This window comes from Molossus molossus, unplaced genomic scaffold (genome assembly GCF_014108415.1).
Source record: "Molossus molossus isolate mMolMol1 unplaced genomic scaffold, mMolMol1.p scaffold_m16_p_6, whole genome shotgun sequence".
Taxonomy (NCBI): domain Eukaryota; kingdom Metazoa; phylum Chordata; class Mammalia; order Chiroptera; family Molossidae; genus Molossus; species Molossus molossus.
In genome coordinates this window covers 31,659,374-31,674,552 of record NW_023425399.1, presented here as the reverse complement: position 1 = coordinate 31,674,552, position 15,179 = coordinate 31,659,374, and the positions used below count along the sequence as shown (strand labels likewise).

The 15,179-nt window shown below is 39.8% G+C and overlaps 1 protein-coding gene across 1 annotated transcript in view; it reads right to left on the bottom strand.

Moving 5' to 3' along the window:
• Positions 1-15,179, bottom strand: part of PLCB1 (phospholipase C beta 1) — a 699,430-nt gene that overhangs the window by 219,275 nt on the left and 464,976 nt on the right. The window contains exon 7 of the mRNA XM_036244472.1: positions 310-389. Within this exon, the coding sequence (XP_036100365.1) occupies positions 310-389 (80 nt within the window). The remainder of the gene's footprint in view (positions 1-309; positions 390-15,179) is intronic.

The window sequence follows — 15,179 nt, the reverse complement described above, 5'->3', positions numbered from 1 at the left end:
AATTAATAAATTTGGGTTCTGGGCACAGATGCCAGGATTTGGAAATGTCTCTTTGTTCTGTGTCAAAGGCATCGACATGCAGGGGGGTTCGGGATAACACAGATGTGCAGTTCAAAGAAAAGAGCGATCTTTCTTGGAAGTCTCCCAATTTAGAACACTGGAGGAGTCAGTTCTCTAACAAATCCCAAAGGGAAATTTATGTTTATCAATGTGAGAAGCCAGTGCAGCATAACCAGAAAACTCACAAAGGAGAAAGGAAACTGACTCAGAAGAAGCAACACCCTTTGCAATAAAATTAGAGCTACTTACGCTTTTTCCAGAAATGCGTCCCTGGACATGTTTTGGGCCAGCAAGTTTGTTGCCAAACTGAAAACCTCATTTGACCATTCCTGGAAAATGTAAATCACACTTGCATTAGCTTAAATACTGTACAGTCATTAGACATGTGTTTAACTAGGCTAGCAGGAAGACAAACCAGTTCAATTTGTATGCCTAAGGTTTTTTTTCCTTTTTTTTTAAAATGTAAAAATGACATAATTAAATTCAAATTCCCAAGTGACTACTCGTCTCCTAAGGAAATATTCTTTACACATAAACAAGTTTTTTTTCCCTTGCTTTAAAAAAAAATCCCTACTGATAGGAAACTGGTATGTTGCCTTTTAGTAACTGAACACTTTTTCCCAGTTTCCTGGCATTATAAACAGATAAAGAGTTATAGAAAAGTTTAAAATATTCTTAAATATTTTTTCAACAGAACTGCAAATTTAATCTTCCCACTTTACTACTCAAGCCAAAGCAGCTAACCAGGGATCATTAAGTGTTACAGTTCTAGAAGTTCTCTAAAACAGTTGCAGTCACAATATCATATGGTACCCAGTATTCTCCCTCCCCAGCTCTGTCAATCCTGCACTTCTAACTAATCTCAATCCCTACCTCACACCCTTCACCAGTGATCTCACTTGGTTTTCAAGAAAATGCAAAAGAGCAAACCTGCAAATGAAGCTGAAGTTCTATTCTGGATGACAATTCTGAACACACAATTAACATTCTGGTCCCCAAAAGAAAATTATCTAAGAGATGACATAAAAGCTAAGTAACCTAATTATCCAATGTTATTGTTCACTTGGCTTTCTCCACATGAAATCATGTTTTTTAGCGCAACAGTTTTTTCATCTAATTTTGTTATTTCTACTGTTGTTTCTCGGTCTTTTGTTTTCTGTCTCCCAACTTAAGACACAGATAATACACCATCATGTAATAAAGTGATTTGAGGAATGGGGGCACAGAGTGATGGAAAAGGAAACAGGGCATTCTAAGTAGAGAAAATTGGGGAAAAACAGAGGTAAGCACAAAGGCAGGACTTAGGGGGAATGGGGAGTAGTCTCATATAAACTGGAAAAGAAAGGGGGAGTTGCAACAAAATAAAAAGTAAAATTGAGGCCAGAGTAAAACAGCATTTAATGTCTATTCAGGTATCTGAAGATAATTTAGCAAAAAAAAAAAAAAAATCATATCACCAAAGGGCTTTTTATTTTTTTTTAGGGTGTGAGGTGAGGGGACTGTAGCCTAGACTGTGTTAAGAGCATCTGGTAGCTATGTCAAAGATGGATTTGAGATTGAGAAACTAAGCAGAGGGAACTCATTTAGGAAGTTGTAACAGTCCGGGTGAGAAGCACAGCAGCTTTGAGCTCTATGCTCTTTGGCGGAGGACTTGGGAAAAACAGAAGAGAGCAACTGAGTGAAGCCAAATAACTGACCACCAAACTTGTTGCATACACAGAAAATCAAGGAAGTAATTTTTAACAGCTTTAAAATAACATTTCCTTAAATCAAATCTTTAAGTAATAACGACTGGCATTAATTTAAAAAATATGATTCTAGTTTAATATTTTCTGGGCTAAGATTCAAGTTTAAGACATTGCCAACTCCCTGGAAACTTTATGCATTGGTAAAGTATTTATAATTGATGGCAGTGTACCATTTTGTATGCTTACTGGGGCCAATTTCACACCAGATAAAGATACAGTGAAGGCATTATAATGAGTTGGGGACCCCGGCTGGTGTGGCTCAGTGATTGAGCATTGACCCATGCACCAAGAGGCTGCTGTCCATTCCTGGTTAGGGCACATGCCCAGGTTATGGGCCCGATCCCCAGTTGGGGGCATGCAAGAGGCGGCCAATTGATGTTCTCTCTCATCGATGATTCTATCCCTCTCTCTCTAAAATCAATAAAGAAAAAAAATGAAAATAAAAAAGAGTTGGGAACATTTAACTGGTTCTGACATTTCGGTTGAAAACTAAGGCCTGTATTATATCCAGTCTAATAGAAGTAGAGGGTGGGGCAAAAGTAGATCTATAGTTCTGAGCACACAAAACAGAGTTTATTCTTGTTTTATTATTTATTTATAATTATTTTGCATACAAACAACCATAAACCTATTTTTGCCTCACCCTATAATGTGAACTACATTTAATTTTCTAGTAGCCACATTTAAAAAAGGAAAATGAAACAGGGGAAATGAATTTAAGTAATATATTTTATTTAACCCAGTATTTTAAAATATTATTAATCGTATAGTCAACATAAAAATTACAGATATTCTTTACATTCTTTTTATGTGCCAAGTCTTTGAACTGAGGTGTGCATTTTACACTTAGAGCTCACTTCAATTTGCACTGGCAACCTTTCAAGTGCTCAGTAGCCACATGTGTGGCTGTAGTATTGCTTAGTGCAGGTCTTCTAGATCCTTTGCTTTTCCATGGACCCTTCATGAAGCCAGCTGTAGGACAGTATCATCCCCACCTGCACTGCACCGCCACAATTGGTTCATTAAGAAAATAAAGCATAATTTATTTCATCACATTTTCAGAATGTGACCATCTAAATTTCCAAGTGTGGAATTCCTAGAATCCATTGGCCTCCTGCAATCTTTTAGACACACGAGAGATCTGATCCAGGTTGAGTCAAAGATTATTTCAAAAGAAATTTGGGAATAATCCAACTCTTGGTTTGGTGCTGGTCACTGAGCTAAAACAGCATGTGTCTTACTCTGGATTCCCTGGTTGCAGATTCTGCGACAAGGATTTGTGAGGAATAGGTTTATTACAAAGTGTTCCCTGTAACATTATAGGAAAGTGAGCAGAGCTGAGAGGGGAAGAAGGCAGAGGTGAGATAACAAGCAAACTCAGGCAGATTTTAAGTTTGGCTTAATTCCTTCCTGTGTAGATCACATCTCCAAGGTGAGTTTTCTGATCAGGAGTAAGGGTCCTGGAGTATGGTGATCCCTGTGCCTATTCATCTTGGTGAAAGCTTTTGGAGGGGATGGAAAACCCCAGGTACTTCCTGCTTTCCTTGATAGCAGGCAAAAGGGTTTTCCAGCATCCAAAGAGAGCCATCAGCAAAAAGAATGAGGTGCTGCCCGGCCGGTGTGGCTCAGTGGTTGAGCATCGATCCATGCACCAAGAGATCACTGGTATGATTCCCAGTCAGGGCTCATGCCAAGGTTGTGGGCCCTATACCCAATAGGGGGCATGCAGGAGGCAGCCAATTGATGTTCTCTCTCATCAGCCAATTGATGTTTCTATCTCTCTCCCCCTTTCCCTTCCTGTCTCTCTAAAATCAATAAAGTAAAAAAAGCTCAAATGCTAAAAAAAAAGAGAGACACAGGAGCTAGTTGTTGGGAGTATAAGTCCACCGAGGTGGTGTGTATGAGAATGGCAAAGGGTTCACAGAGAATACGGGCAGAGCGTTGCTAGAACCTGTTAGAGCAGGAGAACATACATCATGACTTGTGTGTACCAGTAGCAGCTACGTTACGTAAATAGGGGAAGTTCAACCAAAGCCTTGGGAAAATTGGTTCACATACGTATTTTCCAGAGCAGTACTTTTCAGACTTTCATGTGCATGCATATCTCTGGGGGCCTCCTTGAAATGCAGATGCTGACTCAGGACATCTGGGGAAGGGACAGAAAATCCATGTTTCCTAGCAGCTCCCAAGCGAGGTCCATGCTGTACCAAACCATGGAGTAACCAAATTCTGGAGTCAACCTGCATCACTGACTGAAAGTTTGTTAGAAGTGTAGGACTTCAGACTCCACACCAGATCTTCTGACTCAGAATCAGCATATTTTTCTCATGAAACCCTTATATTTTTATGCATATCCAAGTTTGAGCATACTGCTACACCTGCGACAACATTTTGAATAACAAGGTGTTCCAAGACCTGGTTTAGGAAGCCTTATTCTAATCTTTGTCTACTCGCTGTCCAGGCAAATAAGAATTACTTTGGTTATTAGTTTTAGAATAACAAAAAGCTCTTAGGCTGCATTAAGAACAACATGACTAAGGAGATGTGGCCAGAGAAGCTTAAAGGAGCCTGTGTTCATCTTGAGATGATGACATGCTTTCCTGCAGGGCAGGCAGATGCGACCCTAGCAGTGTCCCCATCAGCCCAGTGCTGGGCCCAGGTTAGTCTGGTGTTGAAAGGACAGCTTCTTATTTAATCAGGATTTGTTTTCTACTTTCAGAAACAAAATTCTGATGATTGCCACTAAGCTTGTTTCAGCCCCTGCTATGACTCTTTAGATCCTTAAGTGAGGTTTTCTGCCTTGTGATCCATTTCTTCTCATAAAACAGGCAACAGAGATCTGAACAAGAGAAAATGGATCTAAATATCAACTTCCATAGACTTTCACCTGAAGTTTAAATGGAAGGGGTGGGAAGAGCTTAACCTAAGAATTTATATACATATATGCATAACCAATGGACACAGACAATAGTGTGGTGAGGGCTTGGGTAGGCAGCCTGAGCAGGGTGGAGGGGGTCAATGGGGAACAAAAGAGGAACTTCTATGATACTCTCAACAATAAAGATAAATTAAAAAATTAAAAATTTAAAAAAATAAGTGTGCATGTTTGTATATTACATCTGTGAGATTATTCTGCCATTCCCTGCCCCCCAGGTACGGTACAGCTAATGAGATGTATGTCTCTTCACCTTAACAAAAATCAAGTTTTCCAACCATGTCACAAAGTTAATGCACGTTTATTTCTAAATCTATTTAAATTGCATCATACTTGGCACAAGATTTATGTGTTTGCTTAATACTACTAAGAATTATTTCACAATTCTCAATTGCCCTCACAGGTATTGTTTGAGTGATCACTGTGCACTGAGCGAAGTTCTTTGCATCCAATGTCGTAATTAATTCTTACCACAACTCTCTAGAAGGCAGGTACTGTTCTTAGCCTCATTTTACAGATGAGGATTCAGTTTCATAGCACTTATAAAACATGCCCTCAGAGCTAATAAAAGTCACAGTTTGGGATTAAATCACTTGTTTCATGGGCTCCAAAATTTATACTCTTACTGTCCTCTCATTTTTTCCTAGAGAATTTTAGGGTTTCTGATACACATAATTCAATAAGATAAAAAGATAAGTAAATCCACTTAACTGTTTTCTGTATAAAACACTGATTTCACACGTCTATGGTCTAGGCACTGTCCTAAGAATTTTTTAAATAATTAACTTCATTTAATCCTCACAACCACCCCATGAGATATAGACTATTATTACCACCCTGTTTGACAAAGGATAGAGGGGAAATGTCAGGAGAGATGGTGAGATGGACAGACTGGAGAGGTCAGTCACAAAATGCACCTCTCGTAAAGAGTAAGATTCAATCATAACGAAATTCACAGTTCCCCTGGATCCAAATACTCATCCTGTGGCTGTTCAATGGTATCCCTAGTTCTGAGATCAGAAGTTCCTCCACGGACAATCACACCTCTTAACTTTTGTCCTAACATATGACTGCAAAGCGTATACAGATGAAGGCAGGGTCTCCTGGAGGAAATATCATTCTTGCAGGTATTTCTGTTCCCCACTGTGCTGGTTCACATTATCTTTAATATTTTAATGCATTGACTTTATCTTTCCTTTTTTTTCAGCTTTACATTATCTGCTACATATAAAAATACAGAAAGTAGTGTAAATAACACAGATCTAAATGTAACACATGTCAATGTTTTGCCACATTTATTTTAATAATTTTTAAAAATATGTGTATTTGCCCTGGCCAGTTTGGTTCAGCAGTTAGAGCGTCGGCCTGCGGATCAGAGAGTCCCGGGTTCAGTTCCCGCTAAGGGCACGTATCTTGGTTGCAGTTTTTCCCCGGCCCTGATTGGGGTTATGTGGGTAGCAGCCACTCAATGTGTCTCTCTCACAAAGATGTTTCTCTCTTTCTTCCTCTCTCTCTCCCTCCTGCTCTATCTGAAGATAAATGCAAAAAGAAAAGTCCTTGGGTGAGGATAAAAAAATATATAAAGAAATATATTTTTTAACGTAGAATTGTGAGGAGAAGGTTATAGATCAGCATTCAGCAAACTAAGGCCTGAGAGCTAAATCCAGCCTGTGGCCTGCTTCCATAAATGCAGTTTTCATGCAACACAGCCATGTTTGTTTGCGTCTGTACTGTCCATGGCTGCTTCCAAGCTACAGTGGCAGACTTAAGTAGCTACAACAGAGACTCCAAAAGTGCAAACCATTTACTATCTGGCCCTTTACAGAAAAAGTTTCCCACTCCCTGGTATGGGATCGTGTACATTTAAAACACTGCATAAACTATATCATACTGCATGTATCCTTTGGCTAATGGATATTTGCAACCAACATTGTGTATTTAAACTGTGTCCTTGCTTCTGCATGTGGATCTATTAAATTAATTTTAACCACTACATTATTCCACTGTAGGAATATATAATTTACTAATCCCTATTTTTATTGACAAACATTTGTTTTTTTCCTTCAAAATGTTTGTTTGCACAAACATACTTCCTGTTGCCTTAGGCCACAATGAAGAGATTCTCTAGGATGACTATTGTGATGAATTCTTAGAATCCACGCATCTTCCTAGTACCAGATGCTGCTACGTGCTCCCTAAAGTCACAAGAACACTGTGCTTTCCTATTGGCAGTGAGCTTTTATTTTCCCATGTTCTCAAAAACGTGCTATTATCAGATTTTCAGAAAATGTTCGCAAACATACTGGATGCAATGCAGCCCTTGCAGGGGTTTTAACCGGCATCTCTAGTTGACCGGCATAGTTAAGCATCATTTTATATAGGTTGGGGCTGTTCCACTCATTCTTTTATGCAAATTTTCTGTTCACATGCTTGACCCAGTTTCATTTTAGGCTACCTGTGCTCATCGTCTTTAAAAAGGGAGGGTTTTGTTTGTTTGTTTGAGGTTTGAGCTCAAACACAGGTCAATGGTCAGTATCAGTCCTACTGAGAGAAAAGTGCCACACCAAGGCTCCCTGTTGTAAATGGCACCCCGTGGCATCAAGGAGCCCCAGCTACGGCTTGACCAGCACCAAGCACCTGGACTTACAGAGAAAAGGCTGAATGTAACCTCTGCTCTCAAAAACATGTATTCATTCAGAGGAGTCTTTGAGGAAACAAAACATTCTAAAAGGAATACTGAACCTCTCTCTCTCTCTCTCTCTCTCTCTCTCTATATATATATATATATATATGTGTGTGTGTGTGTGTGTGTGTGTGTAAATAATTATATTGCATAATAATTATGAGTCAATAATTACCCAAATGAAGTAAAAAGAGTGACAATGATAATCTAAAAGCAGGTTATTTCCAAAATACCTCACTAGGAGGCCTCCGTTTATTGTATTTAATTAGTTTTTAACAGGTCCCTGGAATCAATGAGAACATAAAACAAGCTATTTTAATATTTGTAAGACATATGAAGGTCCAAGCAATTTTAATAGTTTTCTATTTGTTATTTACTGGCAAACCTCTATTGCTGCCTCTGATAAAGGTTGTTGCCATGACCTCTGCTCATAGTGGGTAGCAGTTCGGGACTGGAGTAAGGACAGTAGGCGGCTCGCGCAGACTGGCAGAGTCTGGCTGGGCTCCTTTCTCTCCACCCCGGGCAGGCACCAGAAGCACCTTGCCAAGCATCCGTCTTAATGGCACAGTAAAGCACTTTTTTTATGGTGAGAGATGGTATATGAGCTATAAAGACTTTCATTAAACGCAGAAAGGACTGTCTGAGAAGACACTGCATTTATGATATTTTATAGAGCATTTAGAATTTTGGTGTAATTTCTGGTAGTTTGTATTAGTTGGCAGCGAAGGTCTTATATTTTAAAGTCAAAATGTTCTCATTTGTCAAACATAATGCAATTAGCAAAACGAACAAAAACCAGGAAGCACGTTAGGACCCGATGTTATCACCTTCAGGATTCTAGAAAATCATATGATTCAAATAACATAATACGAAGGAAAGGTACACAATTATACTCGGGCCATTTGACTCAAATGCTTTCAGGCTACAGTTGACAAAACCACAACTCAAACTGACCTAGGAAATGGGAGAATTTATCAAGGACACTGGGTTATTTCCTGTAACTGAAGGAAAAACTGGGCAAACTGTAGCAAAAGAGCTTATTAATGACGCAGCATCATCAGGAGCCGGGGCCTGAAGCGGCAGGGGTTTCGTCATTGCTTTTTCTCTGCTCCCTCTTGCTGACAGCGTTTCCCCTACTGACCAGCTTCTTCCCCGTGGCCACCAACTATACCAGGAGATGTCACCTAGGGCACCTCCCCCCACCAGAGGTCATCTGACTGGTTTCTCACTCACAGTATGAAAAATCTTGGAAATGTCTCTGATTGGTGCATTTCCAGAACAATCAAGGGGAGAACCTTACAGTGTCCATGAAAACCAAACCAGGAGGAGGAAAGAGCATAGAAAAACTGCATATATGCATTCCTAAGAATACTATGGGGCGGCAAATAAAAGAAAAGGATGTGTGTCGTCTATAACTGTGTGAAACCTCATAGTCCCGTGTCCTATTCTTTTTGTAAAAGAGGCAATAAATCCACACTTGCTGACTTGAGATGACTGCATGAATTAGTGAATGTAAATGAAAGAGAACTACACTCAGGCTTTATAGCTTATGCCTTTTGAAACTATTTTAATCTATTCTCTGTTGTTATAAGCATTCCATCACCATTCTTGTATACAGGACCTGTGGTAATGGCTTTACACAATTCCTATTTTAAATTGAACTATGAAAGAATAGGTTAAGAAAACTCTTGGAGTACTGTGGGCAACATGAGGTCGAGGGGGGCTCTCCAATGAATAAAGTACAGAATTGAGTATTAGGGTTTAGGACAGTAACATCAGCTCCACGGAAATGCTTTGTGCTTTGTTTCATGCTCTGGACAGCATTGTGAAGAACTGCAGCCTGACCATCCTTCCCCAGATAAGTGATGCTCCGCTGTGTAAACGGCTCCCTGACGGCCCAAGGAAGTATCCACGTGCTGCAAGGGCACTGTAGAAGATGCGGATCTCAGAATGTGCAAGGATCCACCTTTGGGGCTAATTTTGAGAGGTGTTCCCTAGTTCTCTTCCAACACCTCTTGACACTCCCCTACCCAATGGGAAAAGTTTAATGTGGTGAAATCAAGTTAAAATGATTGTTAAGAGAATTCTTCAAAGGGAAAAAAAATAAAATAAAACCCCCAAAAGTGCAACATCCATGGCACAGAGCAGAACAAAGAGAAAGATGTTTTGTTTTGGCGAAGTTCTTATGATGAGAGCGTGTCAGGTATATCACTGTGAGTCTCAGGTGCATTTTGAGCATCAGCTGAGACACCCTTCACGCCCTCCAGTTAGTTTGCTGAGTCACTGCTCATTTGTACAATCAAGACAATACTGAGTGCCCACATGTGAAACCCCAAAGGTTCATTTCTAGGGCTTTCATGTCAATTGTCACATTCTTGAAATAGTTCTTTCCAAAAGCCTCATGTTACTTTTTTTGAAAACACTTGCTATTATATCTTCTGAGCCTGGCAGTATCAAGGCTAATTATTACTTTGGTTGAATCTGTCAGAGTACTGTGTACTATAGAAAATGAATGTATGTAAGTAGGGTCTGCAATTATAATTGTGTGTGTTTTCTTTTTAAATAATTCTATTTGAAGAGATCAGATGAAAAAATATTTTAAATGAAAAGTAACAGCTAATGTATTTAGTAAGATGTATGTCAAGTGGAAAACAAAAAAAGCTATCACAATTTCTGGGGAGTTAAATGTGACTGCTTGTTTGTTAAATAAAATGTGTCTGACAAAATTAAAATTATATTAAAATTAATTAATAAACTACATATAGGTACTTTACTACATATATGTAGTAAACTACATTTGGTACTTTTTCATTGACTTATAATGTAACATATGGAATTCTGCTAAAATAGAATGTTTCTCATTTGGAAATCCAGTTGTTTCAAATTATGTTTAATAATGCCTCCTATGTTGCCCTGGCCAGTTTGGCTCAGTGGTTAGAGTGTTGTCCAAAAAGCTGTGGGTTCAATTCCAGTCAAGGGGATGTTCCTTGATTGAGGTTTGATCCCAGCCCTGGTCGGGGTCCTGTGGGAGGCAGCCAATCCATGTGTCTCTCTCACATCGATTGATGTTTCTCCCTCTCTCTCCCTCCCATTTTCCCTCCTCCTCTCTCTAAAAATTAATGGAAAAATATCCTGGGGCGAGGATTAAAAATACTAATAATAATGCCTCCTTTGTTTATTTTAAAACTTTTTGCAAGCTAAATTCTTCCCATTCAAAGGAAGGGCCTTTGGCTCTTGGTAAGTGACTCTATCCTGTTAGTCCTTCCTCTACTATGAAACGAGTCTTTGCCTTGGCTCAGATGACCTCACGTTTGGTAGTTTGGTAATCCTCACCACCTATGGAGGCTATGGAAGGAGGACTCTTAAAAACATGTGTGTTTGTCTTCCAGCTTAAAATTGAAATACTGGTATCAGTTAATGTAATGCTTCTTACTGACCCTTATAGTGTTGATGCTTTTGCTAGTTTATTTTAAAATGCACTTCATTGGATTTCAGAACCCCACTCTGCCACTCGCTGACTGTGGGACCCATTGCTAAGTGTTGACTAACATCCATTTTCTCCTCTCTTAACAGAAACCTGACATTATTTAGGCTAGCAATATATCCAACTGAAAAATTTACATTTCCAACTTCCCCAGTCACTGGGGTGGCAACGTCACTCCCAGTAATTACAAGTTAGCAGAAGTCTGCTGCAAGGCTCTGGGAAGCTGTGGTTTCCTGGTGTGGGTGCTCGATTCTTGTCGTTGCTGGGAACACGCATGGGAAGACTGGAGCTGCAGAGGCATCCTGACCCGAGAGGAAAGGCCAGGAGAACCCCAGGGTCTGAGCCTCCGTACCCTAAGCTGCTGAATCAATGCCACAGCCAGCCACCCACCTTCCTGCTGCAGGAGAAAATCAACGCAAACAAATAAAAAAATCCCCAGTTCTTAATTTGTCTAAGCTGCTATTTGGTTTAATTTTCTGTGACGCAAGGACAAATGTAATCATCTTGGACAAGTTTTCTTTTAACCTGTCCAAAATTAATTTGCCTTATAAATTAAAGTTAATAACAGGACTGACTTCATAGCACTATTGTGAGAATTAAGTGAGGTAACCCATGTTAAATGCTTTGACCAGGGACAGCCACAACAAATTCCTGGTAAATGGTAGCAATAAAAAAAAAAAAAATGTTATTCCTCAAAGAAGCACATTCACAGTTTTTTAAAGAATTGTCCAGATGGGTTATAACAAGAGTCGATGATTGCTTATGGCATGGGGTCGTTCTCCTTCTTGACAACCATTTCCAGCATTTCTATTCTTAAATTTTGGGGGGTACTTCCATATTTCTAAATAATATATTTGCTTTTTCTTGACTGATTTTAGAATTCAACTATTCTACCCAGCTCTGACTGATGAGGCATTATTTATTTTTAAGTTTTTTTTTTCCTTTATTGATTTTAGAGAGAAAGGAAGGGAGAGAGAGAAAGATAGAAACATTGTTGAGAGAGAACATTGATTGGCTCCCTCCTGCATGCCTCCCACCGGGGATTTGGCCCACAACCTGGGCATGTGCCCTGACCATCAAACCAACAACCTCTTGGTACATGGGTCGCTGCTCAACCACTGAGCCACATCGGCCGAACCGATGAGGCTTTAAATTTGTTATTCCATCTCCTTTTTCCCTTTGTTGTTCCTCCTGATGGAATTATATCACTAGTATTCTTTCTCCTGTCATTTCTACAACATCAGGCAACATACATAAACTATTTCTTGACCCACCAATGAAAGACAGTATCCCTTGGCTTCTCTGTTTGTGAGAGGACAGCATTTACCCACCAATCCTTTTACCTCCAACTCTTGTTACCTTAAATTTACTTCTTAAATTGTCAAAGTTGAAATGTTTTTATCTTGATCAGTATCCATAATTGATTTCAAATGTTTGCCTATAAGTTGGTTTTAAAATTTGAAAGCCAAGAAAATAAAAATGTACATAGCCTGTCTGGTATGGCTCAGTGGATTGAGTGTTGTCCCATCGACTGAGAGGTCCTGGTTCGATTCCCGGTCAGGGCACATGCCAGGTTGTGGGCTCGATGCCCAGTGAGGGGGCATACAGGAGGCAGCTGATCTATGTTTCTTTCTCACATAGATGTTTCTATCTCTCTCTCCCTTCCTGTCTGTCTAAAAAAAAAAAAAAAAAAAATCAATAAAAATATATCTTTAAAAAAAGTACATGATTACAAAAATGCAAATACAACTTTTCACAGGGCTCTGGTTATCTTGCTTGCTATAGTTCCTACACCATGAACCACAAGGCCTTCAAAAGGGAACATTCATAGTACAAAATAGTATCAATCTTTTCTGGCTGCTCCCCTAGATATTGGAAATCCTGCATGTTTCAGCATGGCTTATGTCTGAATAATACATTTCTTACAGATGTATATCATTTCTCCTACCTTAATTTTCTTTTGGGGGTGGAGAGAAACAAGCCTTTTTCTCCATTAGTCTAATAGCTTCAAGCTTTCTTTTCACATTGCCTGAATCTATTCTACGTCTATACTTGCTATTTCAACTTTACGACCTCCCTTTAGCTTCACATATTTTCTTGTACTGTGTCTTTCATATATTCTTCTCGTGCTCTGTCCTTTTCATTGGCTACTGCACTCTCTAAGCAGCGGTTCTCAACCTGTGGGTCGCGACCCCTTTGAGGTTGAATGACCCTTTCACAGGGGTCGCCTAAGACATAACAGTAGCAAAATTACAGTTATGAAGTAGCAACGAAAGTAATTTTTTGGTTGGGGGTCACCACAACTTGAGGAACTGCATTAAAGGGTCGCAGCATTAGGAAGCTGAGAACCACTGCTCTAGAGTGACTGTGTATCTCTTATCTTTCCTCTCTTATTGCCATCCATTTGTCTGTTACTTTTTGGTTATTTGTTTGCTGCCTTCATTGTTGTTTGGTTCTACATTCTGGGTGATCGCCTTCATCCTCTCTGACAACAGTTCTATAGAATTTTGATTTTCGTTCGATTCTCTTACTTTTTATTTCTGAGAAAATTTATCATGGTTGTTACCTATTTTTCTTAGCATTTTTTTCTCATCTCATGAATATAACATATTGAAAACTCTCGCCATAGCTACTTCTTTTTTAAAAAAAATGTTTTGTTCCTCGATTTATCCCTGTATCTTCTGTTATCACTTCAGGGTTTGTTTATCGTGGCCTCCTTTATCATTCAGTGCTGTAGTCTTGCTCAACAGCTTGTGGATATTTTGTTTTAAGTTCACATTTTAGACTGGGGCAGTGAAGGGCCGACAGGGAGCAGTGAGGATGTAACTGGAACCGACTGGTTTGCAGACTTCTGTCTAAGGTGAGCATGGGGGTGCCAGCCACCGTGGTGTGACATTCATAAATGCCAGAACGAGCAGAGAGCTTTACTCTGGATCCTTAACTCCAATGCCTGCCACCATAATTCTTTTCAAAAAGTTTGCTCAATTCCACAAAAGGCAAACCCTCACCGTTTTGACCTGAGAAGTAATTGATTATCAATTGTTCTACGTGTAGAACAGAAGAAGGAGTAGAGTAGCTGACAGTTTTGTCCTTATTCCTTTAATTGTCATGGTCTTCACCTTCCATACCTACTCCAAGGTCTGCTGGAACCGCTCTCAATTACTTTTGTGCAAGCCAGGGACTTCCTTGGCTGTAGCCCTACATGTGATTCAGAGTGTGGTTTTCTCCACTTCATCAGGTATTCTCCTCTCTCCATTTCTTCTTCCGCAATCTTACTGAAATATGTCATCTCCTAGTAAATGGCCTCATTCTCTTCCTCATTGGGTATGCATGCTCCTTTTTGTTTTGTCCTCATCTGAAGACATTTTCCCATTTTTTGTTCAGATAGAGTGGGAGGGAGAGAGAGGAAAAGAGAGAGAGAAACATCGACATAAAAGGGACACATCGACTGGCTGCCACCCACACAAGCCACCAGGGCAGGGGACAAGCGGTAACCGCGGTATGTGCCCTTAGTGAGAACTGAACCTGGGACTCTGGTCCGTGGGCCAAAGCTCTAACCGCTGAGAAAAATTGGCTAAAGCCACATACTTTTTAAAATTTTATATCTAAAATCAGTTTCCCCTCCCTAGCTATCTCTCCATCTCAAAAAATGCAATCCCAGAGATGGTCAGTAGCAGCCTCTTTCTCCCATGCCATGTATCTCATCCACAGCAAGTCTCCTGGCTAAAATCCTAAATATCTCCAGAATCAACCATTTCTCACTATCTCTACCCCAAGCATTTTCATCTCTGTGCTTCTGTTTCTGCACCCCCTTCTATGGCTTTTAACAGTGCAGCCAGGGCAATCCTATTAAAACATGACACCAGATCAATCCCTTGTTCAAAATGATGCAATAGTTACCCATGTCAGTGGGAGTAAAGCCAAATTCTTATAGTGGCCATCTATCACTATTTGGGTCACTCATCACTCCTCCCCCAATCTCTTTGACTCATCTCTCCCTCCCAGCCATGCTGGACATGAGCCCCAGTTGGCATAAGATTTCATCACGCTGTTCAGAATGATGTGTAATTCAAAACTTACTCGTGCTTATTTATGCAATTCTCCATTTAATATTTTTGAAACGTGGTTGACTGTGGGTAACTGAAACCACGGAAAGCAAAACCGCGGATAAGGGGGGGACTACTATACACTATTTTAGCAAAGAGAATAAACAAACTACAACCAAAATACAGAAGAATCTCATATGCATAATGTTGAATAATAGATGTC